Raw genomic sequence first — 15,954 nt, 5'->3', positions numbered from 1 at the left:
AAGTCATTCTCACCAATTTATTCTTCCAAACCAACTTTTGAATCTTGTCAGGTCCCCACCCCACAAAAACAAATCTTATTGAAATAATCATTAGAGTTGTATTAAAAATATGAAATCACCTGAGAATTTATATCTTTATAGTATTCATTCTTCTTATCCAGAAACATGAACTGTCTCTACATTTATTGTCTTCTTAAATGTTTCATTCATAGTAAGGTTTTGTGACTTTCTTCACATGGGAAAATCTTAGATACTTTATATGTTTTACTTTTTTGTTTTTTTGAGACAGGGTCTCAGTCTGTCACCCAGGCTGAAGTGCAGTGGCATGATCACATTGCACCACAGCCTCGGCCTCTCAGGCTCAAGAAATCCTCCAACCTCAGCCTCCTGGGTATTTGGGAGTACAGACGCACACCACTATGCCCAGCTAATATTTGTATCTTTCACAGAGACGGGGTTTTGCCATGTTGCCCAGGCTGGTCTTAAACTCCTGAGCTCAAGCAATCCACCCACCTCCACCTCCCAAAGTGCTGGGATTACAGGCATGAGCCACCACACCTGGCCATTTCCATTATATTTTCTAACTGGCAATTGCTAACATATAGGAAACTCATTGGTTTTTATTAAATTATTTGGCTACCTTTGTGAATCACTTTACTATTCCTAAGAGGTTTCACTGTTAATTTCTTTGGGTTTTCCAAATAGGAACATATTTTCTAAAAATAACACTAATCTCTTATGTTCCAATTGTTAGAATTCTTATTTCAATATCATATATTATTGCATTAACTACACCTCTCAGAACAAGTAATAATGATGAATCTTGTCTTACTCCTGAATTTAATGAGAAGGATCCTTGTGTGTCTCTATTAAGACTAGTGGTGGCCAAGTGTGGTGGCTCATGCCTGCAATCCTAGCACTTCAGGAGGCCGGGGAAGGCGGATCACTTGAGGCCAGGAGTTTGAGATCAGCCTGGCCAACATGGCAAAACCCTGTCTCTACTAAAAATACAAAAAAATTAGCTGGACATGGTGGCGCGTGCCTACAACCCCAGCTACTCAGGAGGCCAAGGCATGAGAATCACTTTAACCCAGGAAGCAGAGGTTGCAGTGGGCTGAGATCGTGCCACTGCACTCCAGCCTGGGCAACAGAGTGAGACCCTATTTCAAAAAAAATTAAAAAATAAAAGACTAGTGGTGACAGCTGGTTTAAGATGGACATATCAGCCAGCTGTAGTGACTCATGCCTGTAATGCCAGCACTTTGGAAGACTGAGGCAGAAGAATCACTTGAGGCCAGGAATTTCAGAGCAACCTGGACAACATAGTGAGACTCTTATCTTGAAAAAAAAAATTAAGAATCAGCCAGGTATGATGGTGCATACCTGTAAACCTAGCTACTCGGGAGCTTGAGGCAGGAGGATTGCTTGAGCCCAGTAGTTTGAGGTCACAGTGAGCTTTGATTGTGCCACTGCACTCTGGCCTGGATGACAGAGTAAGACCCGGTCAAAAAAAAAAAAAAAGATGGACATTATCTACTATGTTTTTAAAAAATATTTTCCTAATGTACTAACATTCTTATATTAAGACTTGGTATTGAATATGTCAATTGTTTTCTGCTATTTAAGATAGGGAAGACTAGGAGAGGAGCAAGTTCTATTTCATGTGTATTGAATTCAAAATGCCTGGGCCAGGTGCAGCCTCACGCCTATAATCCTAGCACTTTGGGAGGTGAGGCAGGTGGATCACTTGAGGCCAGGAATTCGAGACTAGACTGGCCAACATGGTGAATCCTATTCTCGACTAAACATACGAAAATTAGTCGGGTGTGATGGCGCATGCCTGTCATTCCAGCTACTTGGGAGCCTGAGGCAGGAGAATCACTTGAACCTGGGAGGCGGAGGTTGCAGTGAGCCAAGATCATGCCACTGTACTCCAGCCTGGGCAACAGAGTGATACTCTGTCTAAAACAAAACAAAACAAAAAAATTCAAGTTGCCTATTAAACATTCAAATGGAGATGTCAAGAATGGAAGTGAATTTATGAACCTGCAGATCAGGGGAAGGGTTATAACCAAAGAATCATCAGCATCAGCATATAGATGGTAATGAAAATTATGGGCCCAAAATAAAAGTCCCTACAGAGAGAGCAGAGATAGAGAAGAGAAAGGTCCCAGGATGAAGCCCTGGGGCATACCAACATCTTGAAGTCCAATAGAAGGAGTAGAGACGGCAAAGAGACCAAGAAGCAGCAACCAGGAAGGAAGGAGGAAAAGCAGAAGAGTGTCATATGGTGGTTGAGAAGAAAATGTTTCAGGAAAGGTGAAGTGATGAATTTTGAGGAATGCTGTTACAGGCTGATTCAAGGCTGATGCAAGGCCTGTGGGCGCCTGCTATGTGACAAGCTCAGTGTCTGGTACTGGGGATATCAAGAACCAGGCCCTGTCATATACCACAAGGAGCTTAGAGTCTAGTAAGGAGTAGGTTTGTAGATAAATAAAGCCATATGTTACCGGTACTATGATGGAAGTGTGAATGAGGTGTAGTTGGAACACAAAAGAAGCTGTGGTCCTGCCTGGTCATCTTGGCTCTGAATCTGGGGTGATGACTAAGTGGATGTGGACAAGATGGAGGAGGACAAGGCAGGCAAAGGGAGTGGCACGCACAAAGCTGAGCAGTAGTCAGGCAACTCTGGGTAGCTTTATGGTGAGAGCAAAGGGCGGGGACCACAGCTGGAATAAAGCTAAAGAAGAATGGCAAGAGGCCAGGTCACACACAGCCTTATATGCCCTGTCAAGGATTGCACTGGGGGTTGGCAAGACAAGTAAGGTCAAGAAGACAAGATGTTTCAGAATGTTGTTAAGTCCATTGCTGTTTTAAATGGTTGGTCATGAAATCCGGTCTAGCTAGAAAAGCCAGAGAAATTCTAAGTTGGAAATTGATTGAGTCTGAAGAATAGTGAGTAACTGAGAAACCAGAGGGTAGAAAGAAGATGAAAAGCAGATTTATGGATGATGTCATCGGCATTTTAAAGAACATTTTAAAAAATTTTTAATAAAAAATAAATAAAGGCTGGGTGCAGTGGCTCATGCCTATAATCCCAGCACTTTGGGAGGCTGAGGCGGGTGGATCACTTGAGCTCAGGAGTTCGAGACCAGCCTGGCCAACATGGTGAAATCCTGTCTCTACTAAAAATACAAAAATTAGCCAGTCGTGGTGCATATCTGTAGTCCCAACTACTTGGGAGGCTGAGGCAAGAGAATCACTTGAATTCGGGAAGTAGAGGTTGCAGTGAGCCAAGATCATGCCACTGCACTCCAGCCTGGGCAACAGAGCAAGACTCTGTGTCAAAATTAATAATAATAATAAACAGAAAAGTAGATTTAGGCAAGAAATATTTTCTACTCTGCAAGGAACCCATGGTTCTGGTACCTTAAGTCCTGTTGTATTCTGAAATTCCTTGACTGCTCAAAAATTAAAATTCTGGGTTTTTTTGTTTGTTTGTTTTTTGAGACAAAGTCTCACTCTGTTGCTCAGGCTGGAGTGCAGTGGTGCAAACACAGCTCACTGCAGTCTCAGCCTCAAGCAATCCTCCTGCCTCAGCCTTCTGTGTAGCTAGGACTACAGGCATGCGCCATCATGCCCAGCTAGTTTTTAAAATAATAATAATAATTATTATTATTATTTGTTGAGATAGAAGTTTCACTATGTTGCCCAGGCTGGCCTCGAACTCCTGGGCTAAAGTGATTCTCCTGCCCCAGCCTCTCAAAGTGCTGAGATTACAGGTATGAGCCACTGCGTTAAGCAGAAAGTTAAATTTAATTAGAAATTTTAACCCACCTAATTGTATTTCAGAATGACAACTCAACATATAAAATGAGCAGCAGTGTTCTAGGAAGCCAAAAAAATGTAAGTCCAGGCTTCACCAAGATCCAACAGCCTGTAGAAGAGGAGTCGGAGTTGGATTTGGAGCTGGAATCAGAACAAGAGGCTGGGCTGGGTCTGGACCTAGACCTGGATCGGGAGCTGGAGCCTGAAATGGAGCCCAAGGCTGAGACCGAGACCGAGACCGAGACCGAGATGGAGCCCCAGCCTGAGACTGAGCCTGAGATGGAGCCTGACCCCAAATCTAGGCCAAGAGCTCACACTTTTCCTCAGCAGCGTTACAGGCCTATGTATCATCCGTCTATGGCTTCCACCCAGTCTCAGACTGAGACTCGGACATGGTCAGTGGAGAGGAGACGCCATCCTATGGATTCATACTCACCGGAGGGCAACAGCAATGAAGATGTCTAGGAGGTGAACTAGAAATAAGGGGTCAGATAATGCTGGCTAATCCTCCTACCCAGAAAGGGGTCAGTTGTCCAGAGACCTAGACTGGATACGAACTAGCAGTACTTCCTCCCTGACTGCGACTCCTACTACCTGCCAGCCTCCTTCCTTGCTCTGCGCTGGGATCATACTCCCAGATCACATTACTAAATGCCAACAATTATCTCTGAATTCCCTATCCAGGTTCCCCTCATTTCACCTTCAGTATATATTCTAGTCATGAATTTCCTTCTTCACACACCCCACATCTCTGGGCTTTGTGCCAGACCATCTCTAACTTAATCCTCTCATCCCTGTTCCCCTTTCTCCAAAGAGATGAAGCTCAAATAAAATGTATAACTCTAGTAACATTTGGATCCTTCCTGCACCTTCTCCTTCTCTGTATTCTGTATCCCGAAGGAAATGTCAAATGAGAGGGATCCTGGAAGGGAGTGGACATGGTGGAGAAGAGATGAACAAGAAAAAGAAAAATTAAGTAGCATTTGTATTTTATATGCAAGGTATTTTCCCTGTACTGATAGGGGAAATGGGGAAAACAGGCAGGTTAATCCAGGCCAAAGGTAAGCCAGCCTGTGAGACTTGTAGTACCAGGTCCTGCTAAGCTGAGAGCACTTTTGCTGTCATTCTCAGAGGTCAAGATCTTATCCTGCCACTGGTTTCATAAGGCCAATTAGTAGTACCAACTGATGGGAGTTCCCTTTCTGGAACTCTCCCTGGTGTTCAGATTCACATTCACCATTGCTTCTTTCTTACAAGTTTTTAAGATATAGGCAATTTGGAATCTGTACTCTTGGTGTACCGAGGAGTTAAAATCTGTGACAGCCACAACCAGCCTAGAAGTTGGAAAAGTCAATCATTACTAGTTTTGTCCAAATCTATTCAAAAAATTTCCCCCTTCCCCACTTAAAATATGTCTAGTATTAAAGTATGACCAGAAGAAAAATATAGACCCCTGGGCAAAGGTACATGAAATCCTGAATTTTATTTCCAGCTCAAAAAACATGACTCCTCCTGTTTGGGTACTCCATTTATCTTGTTAAGTGAAATAAATCTTAGTTAAAATATAGATTTCTTTTATCATAGAGATAGCATATGCATTCACTCATTCTACAAGCATTTTGTTAAGCATCTGCTACATGCATAGCACCTTGAACTGTGAGGTAGGTAAAATAATATTATCCTAATTTATACATGCATAAACTGAGATATAATGTGCAATATGACCTTGTAAATACAAAAAGAGGTAGGGGCCAAAGTCACAAGCCTCATTGTTTCATGTTTACTGAACACATTTATTGAACACCTACTCTGTGCTAAGCACTGTCCCAGGTGCTGAAGATATAGGATGGGTATAGAACAGATGACAAAAATAATTACAAATTGTGAAAAGTAATAAATTACAAATTGTGAAGGTGAAACACAAGAAACTCTTGCGGCATGTATCAAGAGGACCTGACCTAGTCTTGAGTCTCAAGGAAGTTCTTCCTAAGGCAATGACATATGACTTGAGATCTGAAGGATGAGTAGGAATTAGGCTTAAAGCAAGTTCCAATGACTGCTAGAAGGGCGGGACCAAATGGGAAACCAAGAGCAGTGGCCATGGATGAGAACAGAAGCTGAATATCCTGGGGCACAACTAGATGGAGCCTATGATACCAAGGGCTCAACTAGAAATGTCAAACCAGGAATAAGTTGTCAGGATGGCAGGGACAGGCACAGAAATCTGCCAAAGCCAAGGAAACATTTCATATTTATAACAGGAGACTAAGAAGTGCACAGAGAGCCCAGTTTCTGCAGGCTGCTGCCTTCTCACTCCAGTTCCCTTCTAGTCCCATGTATCCATTAGAGTAGTCTGTAAACACAGAATCAATGGCTTCTGACACTTGCGCCATTAAGTCGTAGAGTCTAGACTTGGGTCCTTTCTGCTACAACTGCAACAAGGCTGTATTAGTCTGTTTTCACACTGCTATAAAGATACTACCTGAAACCTGGTAATTTATAAAGAAAGGAGGTGTATTAGATCATTTTCATGCTGCTGATAAAGACATATCTGGGACTGAGAAGAAAAAGAGGTTTAATTGAACTTACAGTTCCACATGGCTTGGGAGGCCGCAGAATCATGGCAGGAGGTGAAAGGCACTTCTTATATGGTGGTGGCAAGAGAAAATGAGGAAGAAGCAAAAGCAGAAAGCCCTGATAAAACCATCAGATCTCGTGAGACTATTCACTATCATGAGAATAGCATGGGAAAGATCAGCCCCCATGATTCAATTACCTCCCCCTAGGTCCCTACCACAACATGTGGGAATTCTGGGCGATATAATTAAAGTTGAGATTTGGTCAGGACACAGCCCCCAAACAAATCATTCCACCCCTGACCCCTCTAAATCTCATGTCCTTAAGTTTCAAAATCATGGCTTACCAACAGTCCCCCAAAGTCTTAACTCATTTCAGCATTAACACAAAAGTCCACAGTCCAAAGTCTCATCCGAGACAAGGTAAGTCCCTTCCACCTGTGAGCCTGTAAAATCGAAAGCAAGCTAGTTACTTCCTAGATATAATGGGAGTACAGGTATTGGGTAAATACGGCCATTCCAAATGGGAGAAATTGGCCAAAACAAAGGGTGTACAGGGCCCATGCAAGCCCAAAATCTGGTGGGGCAGTCAAATTTCAAAGCTCCAAAATGATCTCCTTTGACTCCAGGTCTCACATCCAGGTTATGTAAGAGGTGGGTTCCCATGGTCTTGGGCAGCCCCACCCCTGTGGCTTTGCAGGGTACAGCCTCCCTCCTGGCTGCATTCATGGGCTAGTGTTGAGTGTCTGTAGCTTTTCCAGGTGCACGGTGCAAGCTGTCAGTGGATCTACCATTCCGGGGTCTGGGGGATGGTGGCCCTCTTCTCACAGCTCCACTAGACAGTGCCCCAGTAGGGACATTGTGTGGGGGCTCCAACCCCACATTTCCCTTCTGCACTGCCCTAGGAGAGATTTTCCATGAGGGCCCCGCCCCTACAGCAATCTTTTGCCTAGGCATCCAGGCATTTCCACACATCTTCTGAAACCTAGGCAGAGGTTCCCAAACCTCAATTCTTGACTTCTGTGCACCCACAGGCTCAACACCATGTGGAAGCTGCCAAGGTTTGGGGCTTCCACCCTCTGAAGCCACAGCCCAAGCTCTATGTTAGCCCATTTCGGCCATGACCAGGGCAGCTGGGACACAGGGCACCAAATCCCTAGGCTGCGCACAGCACAGGGACCTGGGCCCGACCCATGAAACCACATTTTCTTCCTGGGCCTCCAGGCCTGTGATTGGAGGGGCTGCTGTGAAGGTCTCTGGCATGGCCTGGAGACATTTTCCCCATGGTCTTGGGGATTAACATTAGGCTCCTTGCTACTTATGCAAATTTCTGCTGCCAGCTTGAATTTCTCTCCAGAAAATTGGTTTTTCTTTTCTATCACATTGTCAGGCTGCAAATTTTCTGAACTTTTATGCTCTGCTTCTTTTATAAAACTGAATGCCTTTAATAGTACTCAAGTCACCTCTTGAATGCTTTGCTGCTTAGAAATTTCTTCTGCCAGATACCCTAAATCATGTCTGTCAAGTTCAAAGTTCCACAAATCTCCAGGGCAGGGGCAAAATGCCACCAGTCTCTTTGTTAAAACATAACAAGAGTCACCTTTGTTCCAGTTCCCAACAAGTTCCTCATCTCCATCTGAGACCACCTCAGCCTGGACCTTATTGTTCATATCACTATCAGCATTTTGGGCAAAGCCATTCAACAAGTCTCTAGGGAGTTCCAAATTTTCCCACATTTTCTTGTCTTCTTCTGAGCCCTCCAAACTGTTCCAACCTCTGCCTGTTACCCAGTTCCAAAGTCGCTTCTACATTTTCAGGTATCTTTTCAGCAGCAACCCACTCTACTGGTACCAATTTACTGTATTAGTCCATTTTCATGCTGCTGGTAAAGACATATCTGAGACTGAGAAGAAAAAGAGGTTTAACTGAATTTACAGTTCCACATGGCTTGGGAGGCTTCAGAATCATGGGAGGAGGCAAAAGGCACTTCTTACATGGCGGTGACAAGAGAAAATGAAGAGGATGCAAAAGCAGAAATCCTTGATAAAACCATCAGATCCTGTGAGACTTATTCACTATCACGAGAATAGCATGGGACAGACCAGCCCCCATGATTCAACTACCTCCCCCTGGGTCCCTCCCACAACACGTGGGAATTCTGGGAGATACAATTAAAGTTGAGATTTGGTGGGGACACAGCTAAACCATATCAGGAGGTTTAATTGACTCACAGTTCCACATGGCTGGGGAGGCCTCAGGAAACTTACAATCATGGTGGAAGGCAAAGGGGAAGCAGGCACCTTCTTCACAAGGTGGCAGGAGAGAGCAAAAGGGGAGCTGCCAAACACTTTTAAAACCATCAGCTCTCGTGAGAACTCACTATCATGAGAACAGCACGGGGGAAACTGCCCCTATGATCCAATCACCTCCCACCAGGTGCCTCCCATGTGGCGACTGCAATTCGGATTTCAATTCAAGATGAGATTTGGATGGAGACACAGAGCCAAACCATATTAATGGTAAAATATTGGCTTTGATGCATGACCTCAGAAAGACCAACCAGATGTTTGGACTATACTCTGTCTTTTAAAAATACTCTGGTATAAACCCATAGCATTGAGCCCCTCCCAAAGTAATCAAATAAGGAAAATTGATTAACCCATTATAAATAGTACAGCACTAAAGAAAGGGTAAAGTGATTAACAATTCAAAGGCTAAGTCTTCCAACATGTAGATCACCCGAAATTCTAAGCCATTTCAAACTTTACCAAATGGTATAGTTTGGATTAGTTAGCTCACTTCTCGCAGCATGGTCATCATGGTTTTCTCTCTCTAATAAGTAACTGGAGAAAAATTCTAAAGGCTGCAAAATGAGTAAAGAATAAGTTGGAAAGTATAAATGTCTTGGAAGCACAAATACTTCCATTACTTTCCCTCAAAACAGCTTGTGTTATACAGTAAATGGCAGTTGAGGTATGATTTTCATATGTGAATATCTAAGTGGATTCCACAGTACTGCAAAAAAGTAGGTTTGAAAGAGACTGTCAAAAAATAAAGTGACCCCAGGTAGCTGTCTCTATATGTGTTAAGTGTCACAAAGTCCAAGGACTCAACTATATCGCATCCAGATGTGACTCATTAGCAGAGGTAGAGAAAGTAATGGCATAATCCAAGGTATTATCAGGGCCATAGAATCTCAGTGGTTGGAAGGACCATGAGGGCTGACTAGTCAAATTACTCATCTAATCTCTTACAATTTAATTAAACATTTATTGGAATGCTCACCATATCCTAGGTACTACGTGTTTTAGTAGTCTATTGCTGCATAACAAACCACCCCAAAATTTAGTAGCTTAAAACAATAATCATGCATTTGCTAATAATTCTGCAATTTAGGTTGGGTTTAGCTGGGCCTATTTTTAGAATAATTTTTTAGTTTTGCAGCTGGGCCTGTTCTTTTATTTTTGTAAAGACAGGGTCTTGCTATGTTGCCCAGGCCAGTCTTGAACTCCTGGCCTCAAGTGATCTTCCCACATCAGCCTCCCAAAGTGTTGGGATTACAGGCGTGAGCCACCACACCCCACCCCCAAATATTTTTTATACCTGCTTGGTTGAATCTGCAGACGTGGAACTCATGAATATGGAGGGCCGACTCTACATAGTACCACCTATAAAGTAATTATGCCAAAAAATTGAACCTGAATATTATCAGTCCTCTAGATCTGGTAGATTGTAGTAAATACAAGGAGCAGAGGAACATGTTAAATAACACTAGGAGAATCTAATTAGTAGAATCCAGAAAATTCAACAGAACAAACGAACCAGTTTCTTTAACAACTAAGATGAAAAACAGCTGGGCATGGTGGTATGTGCCTATAGTCCCAGCAACTTGGGAGGCTGACACAGGAGGATCGCTTGAGCCCAGGAGTTAGAGACCAGCCTGGGCAACATAGAAAGACCACATATTTAAAAAAAAAAAAAAAAAGATGAAAAACAAACATAACAACAACAAAAACAAAGAGGGAGGAGGAACCTATAAACCAGGAGACTTAAGAGTTACATCAACTACGTGCAATGCACGGACCTTGTTTGAATCCTATGTGAACTAACTAACTGGAAAAGAACATAAGAAAACTTCTACTTTTGAGTAAAATGTAGTAGGAAGTGACAGTTTATCACCTTATATCAAGAGGAAAAACATGGGGAGGGCATCATGGCTCATGCATGTAATCCCAACACTTTGGTAGGTTTAGGCAGGAGGATCACTTGAGCTCAGGAACTCGAGACCAACCTGGGCAACATGGTGAGACCCTGTCTCTTAAAAAAAAAAAAAGTGAAAAAAATGAATGAATTATAAAAATCATATTTTGAAAGATATTGGAGAGCTGTAGAAGCAAAGAAGATTAAAAGAACTAAAAGTTAAGAGAGAAAAGATTCTTTCCCAGGGAAGCTGAGATTATTGGCCATTTTCTTTCTTAGGGGTTTGTATTAGTCTGTTTTTACACCGCAAAAGACATACCTGAGACTGGACCATTTACAAATGAAAGAGGTTTAATAGAGAACTGACAGTTCCACATGGCTAGAGAAGCCTCAAGACTATAACAGAGAGCAAGGAGGAGCAAACCACATCTTACATGGATGGCATCAGGTAAAGAGAATTTGTGCAGGGCAACTCCCATTTTCTAAAACCATCAGATCTCATGAGACCCATTCACTATCACAAGAATAATACAGGAAAGACCCACAACCCCCTAATTCAATCATCTTCCATCAGGTCCCTCCCACAACACATGTGAATTATGGGAGCTACAAGATAAGATTTGGGTGGGGACACAGAGCCAAACCATATCAGGGCTATTTGCTGAGTTTGGTTAAGTGCTAAAGATCAGGCTTTCCTTAGGCACAATGAAGCTTCTGATAGCACATGGGCTATCACAACCAACTGACTGCTGTTCTACTCAAGAGATCTGCTGAGCGCCAGGGCCACTCAGGAGACTAGAGATTGGCCTGCAACAGCAAAATGAAGTTTCCTACAGTCCGAAAATGCTTAGGAGACAAAGTACCACTATGGAAAGAGGCCATAAGCACACAAAGAGTCTTCCCCTTGAAACATTTAAAATCAGAGGTGGGCTGAGTCTAACCAACGCCAGAGCATAGCTCAATTCCTGATTGAATTGAGATGATAACTGCCTCACCTTATTTGCCTTATTAGGCAAATAGAAAAAAAGTGTATATCTTATCTTGGGGGCAGTAACATTGACTTCAGTTTATGTTTTTAAACAACATCCAGCATATAGTTAGCAACAATCACAAGGCACATGAAGAGGCAGGAAAAGTATCTGATAATTAAGAAAAAATTATATAATAGAAGCAGTCCCATAGATGATCCAGGTGTTAGAATTAGCAGTCAAGGGCTTCAAAATAATGATTATAAGGATGTTAAAGTAGAGTAAAAGATGGGCAAAATGAAAAGATAGATAATTTCAAAAGAGAATTGTAACCTATAGAAAAAGAATCAAATGGGCATTCTAGAACTGAAATATTAAGTATTAGAAAATAAAAACTTATCAGATGAATTTAACAGACTGGACACAGCAAAACATAGGATTAGATAACTCAGACAGTAAACAGAAAATATTCTAAATGAAGCACATAGAGAAAAAAATGAAAAAAAAAACAAACAGAAGAGAGCATTCAAGACATGTAGGACAAAGTCAAATGGCCTAATATATATCTTTTTTTTTTTTTTGAGACAAAGTCTTACTGTCACCCAGGCTGGAGTGCAGTGGAACGATCTCAGCTCACTGCAACCTCTGCCTTCTGGGTTCAAGCAATTCTCCTGCCTTAGCCTCCCAAGCAGCTGGGACTACAGGCATGCACCATCACGCCCGGCTAATTTTTGTATTGTTAGTAGAGACAGGGTTTCACCATTTTGGCCAGGCTGGTCTCAAACTCCTGACCTTGTGATCCGCCCACCTCAGCCTCCCAAAATGCTGGGATTACAGGTGTGAGCCATTGCGCCTGGCCCCCTAATATATATCTTATAGGAGTTCCAGAAACAGAGAAGAGAATAGGGAAAGCAATATCTGAAACTATAGTGACTGGCAATTTGCCAAAACAGGAAAGATCATTCAAAGATTCAAGAAGGCTGACAAGCATGATAAATCAGAAACCAAGTGTAGGCATATAATAGCCAAGTTGCTGAAAACCAAAGATAAACAGTAAATCTTACACAAAGCCAGAGAAAGAAGACCCATACTTACAGGAGAACAGCAAGAACACTGATTGCTAAACTTTCCCATGAGAGCCAGAAGACTCTTTTAGGATGACATCTTTTAAGATCTGAAAGAAAAAAAATATGGGCTGGGTGTGGTGGCTCATGCCTGTAATCCCAGCACTTTGGAAGGCCGAGGTCGGGGGTTGGATCACTTGAAGCCAGGAGTTTGAGATCAGCCTGGCCATCATGGCGAAACTCCATCTCTACTAAAAACTTTTAAAAGTTACTCAGGCATGGTGGTACACACCTGTAGTCCCAGCTACTCGGGAGGCTAAAGTAGGAGAATCGCTTGAACCCCAGAGGCAGAGGTTGCAGTGAGCTGAGTTCACACTATGGCACTCCAGCCTAGGCGATACAGCAAGACTTGGTCGAAAGAAAAGAAAAGAAAAAAGAAAAGAGAAGAGAAAAGACGTCGACCTAAAATTGCTGAGAGATGAATGAGCTTGAGGATGAAACGCATATTGCTGAGTTCTGAGGTCTCTCAGCTTCAGACTGATAACTCCAAAAAGTGGTTTGTGTGTATCATCAAAGAAAAAAAAGCCTTGACAAATTAATTTTGACTTACCGCTCACTCCTCTCTATCTGAATATGGCCTAAAAAACAAACAGCTTTTTATATATCTGAATCTTTTTATTCATTCATTCATTTACCTACCCATGCATTTATTCTTTTATTCATCCATGCATGTTTGGATCGAATATTCAAGACAGTCTTGCCCTCAAGATCTCCATAATCTGAACAAGATAGATGGACAGAATATACTACAATACAATGTGATATGTACAACTCAAAAATTAATTAAGAAAGAAAAGCTACAGTGGCCAGGCATGGTGGCTCTCATCTATAATTTCCTTGAAGAGCAAGTATTATTCTCCTCCTTTTCTGTATCTCATAAATTTCTCTGAAGAGCAAATATTATTCTGAGATGCAGAAAAGTAGGGGAAAAGCAAATCTCCTGTACTTCTGCTGCCTACAGATAAACTCTGTTAACATTTTGGGGTTTTTGCTTTACTGTAAAGCATAGACTTTGTCATAATAGTGGAGGAATTCCCCATTCCCCCTCCCAGTGTTATAGAACTTTAAAAAAAATCCAGCATATCATGAGGTGCCTTGTTTAAATCTAAAAGAAAAATAACCCATCCTAACATGCATTTCTTGTTCTCAAGGAAATTAAGATAAACAACTTGGGAAGTGGGGCCAGCTCCCCATACCTGGACACAGCCCTCTAGGCACTCCAGACCTACATGTTTGTTTCCAGCATCCTTTCCTTAGGTTTAATAAACTTGAGAAACTGCCAGGAGAGTCGACAGAGACTATGGCCATTCCCTTACCCTCTCCAACTGTTTTAGGAAGCTGCCTCTCCAGTCCCAGGGGAGGCTGTCCTTGGCCAACCTGTGACATCAGCAGTTTACCTCCAGATTTCTTCACTTAAGGAATATTTGAGTGCTTGCTTTGTACTCAGCCTTATGCCTGTCTGGGGTTTTACAGCATGAGTTCCTTCTCTGGAAGAAGTCAGAGGCTGAGGGGGAGAGTGCATGTAACTCAGGGACTATAATGCTGGGTGCACTGACCAAGTTGTTTCAGAGAAGAGGGCTGTGAGGATGTGGAGGAGGCAGGACAGGACTTTACCTCACCCTCTGCTGGGGGTATTGGGGAAGTCCTGTGGATAGGGGGCTTGAGGGAAGCATGTGGCTCTTCTGGTCACAGATACCCATGGTGCCCTTAACCTGCTACATCCCCTGAAACCTGACCACTGGTTTTCATTCCACCTGTAGTATCTGACTCTGTGAGATCTCAACGCATGTTATAAAGGATGCATAGGAGACAGAGCATCTGAGAAAATTCCTACTCTCTCACTCCACAATTATGCTGGGCTGCCCCTTCTCTTCCAGATAACACATGTGTTTTTATCAGCGGCCTACAAGCAGGCCAAAATAGAATAACACCCATTTATCAACACTTGGCTGTGTGTTAAGCTCTGTTCAAAGCACTTCATGAAAGTCAACACATTAACCTGCACAAAAATCCTGAGGTAGGGCTGTTACTATCCCATTTTTTTTTTTTTTTTTTTTTTGAGAGGGAGTCTTGCTCTGTCACCCAGGCAGGAAGGAGCACAATGGTGCGATCTCGGCTCACTGCAAGCTCTACCTCCCGGTTCAAGCAATTCTTCTGCCTTAGCCTCCCGAGTAGCTGGGATTATAGGTGTGTGCCACCATGCCCAGCTAATTTTTGTATTTTTAGTGGAGACGGGGTTTCATTATGTTGGCCAGGTTGGTCTCGAACTCCTGACCTCAGGTGATCCACCCACCTCAACCTCCCAAAGTTCTGGGATTACAGGAGTGAGCCACAGCACTGGGCCTAATTTTTGTATTTTTAGTAGAGACGGGGTTTCACCATGTTGGCCGGGCTGGTCTCGAACTCTTGACCTCAGATGATCCACCTGCCTCCACCTCCCAAAGTGCTTGGATTACAGTCATGAGCCACCACACCCAGCCTATTACCCCCATTTTCTAAATGAGGAGATGAGGGCACATTTTCCCTCTGCCCTAGATTCCACCAAAGCCCCTAAGTCTAACATTTTGTCTGCTGCTTAGCATCTACAGCAGCAAGGGTTCAGGATGAACCCAGTAGTATAAATTTCTGGGCTGGTTAGAGGCAAGGGTGGTGCCACTAAGGAGGAAAGAGGCAGAGCTGGAAGGACAACTCACACTAATGAGTGCATGAAATGGTGCAGATACCTGACGGGCATTATCATATTTAATGGTCACTTCCTCCTCTGCCTCTCCTGGAAGGAGGGCCAATTATTCTTTTTACACGGGAAGAATCTAAGACCAGGAGTTTGCCCCAAAATTACAGCTATTCAATGTCACTGTCAGACTTCAATCCCAGGTTGGATTCCAACGATTAGGCCTTTTCTCTGCTCCATGCTGCAACTTCAATTTGGAGAAAGGTGACCTTTTGGTGCCTTTGGACGGAGAAACCCAAATCAGTGCAGCACTGGGTGCCTCTGTCTCTTTGCCTCTTCTCCTTGTCCACTCAAAGTGTGTCCGGAATTGGTGGGTTCTTGGTCTCACTGACTTCAAGAATGAAGCCACGGACCCTCGCGGTGACTGTTACAGCTCTTAAGGTGGCGCGTCTGGAGTTTGTTCCTTCTGATGTTCGGATGTGTTCGGAGTTTCTTCCTTCTGGTGGGTTCGTGGTCTCGCTGGCTCAGGAGTGAAGCTGTAGACCTTCGCGGTGAGTGTTACAGCTCTTAAGGCGGGGCGTCTGGAG

The 15,954-nt window shown here is 43.1% G+C and overlaps 1 protein-coding gene across 4 annotated transcripts in view; it reads left to right on the top strand.

Moving 5' to 3' along the window:
- The window catches only part of SLC26A8 (solute carrier family 26 member 8), an 82,891-nt gene extending 78,214 nt beyond the window's left edge, over positions 1 to 4,677 (top strand). For all 4 annotated transcript variants that reach the window (XM_054557422.2, XM_054557425.2, XM_024248239.3 and 1 more), the window contains one exon: positions 3,853 to 4,677. In XM_054557422.2, the coding sequence (XP_054413397.2) occupies positions 3,853 to 4,293 (441 nt within the window). In that variant the 3' untranslated portion in view covers positions 4,294 to 4,677. The remainder of the gene's footprint in view (positions 1 to 3,852) is intronic.
- Positions 4,678 to 15,954: the final 11,277 nt, after the last annotated feature.

The sequence above is a fragment of the Pongo abelii genome, chromosome 5, assembly GCF_028885655.2.
Source record: "Pongo abelii isolate AG06213 chromosome 5, NHGRI_mPonAbe1-v2.0_pri, whole genome shotgun sequence".
In the NCBI taxonomy this organism is placed as follows: Eukaryota; Metazoa; Chordata; class Mammalia; order Primates; family Hominidae; genus Pongo; species Pongo abelii.
Note: the sequence above shows the minus strand (reverse complement) of the source record. Positions and strands in the feature narration are given on the sequence as shown.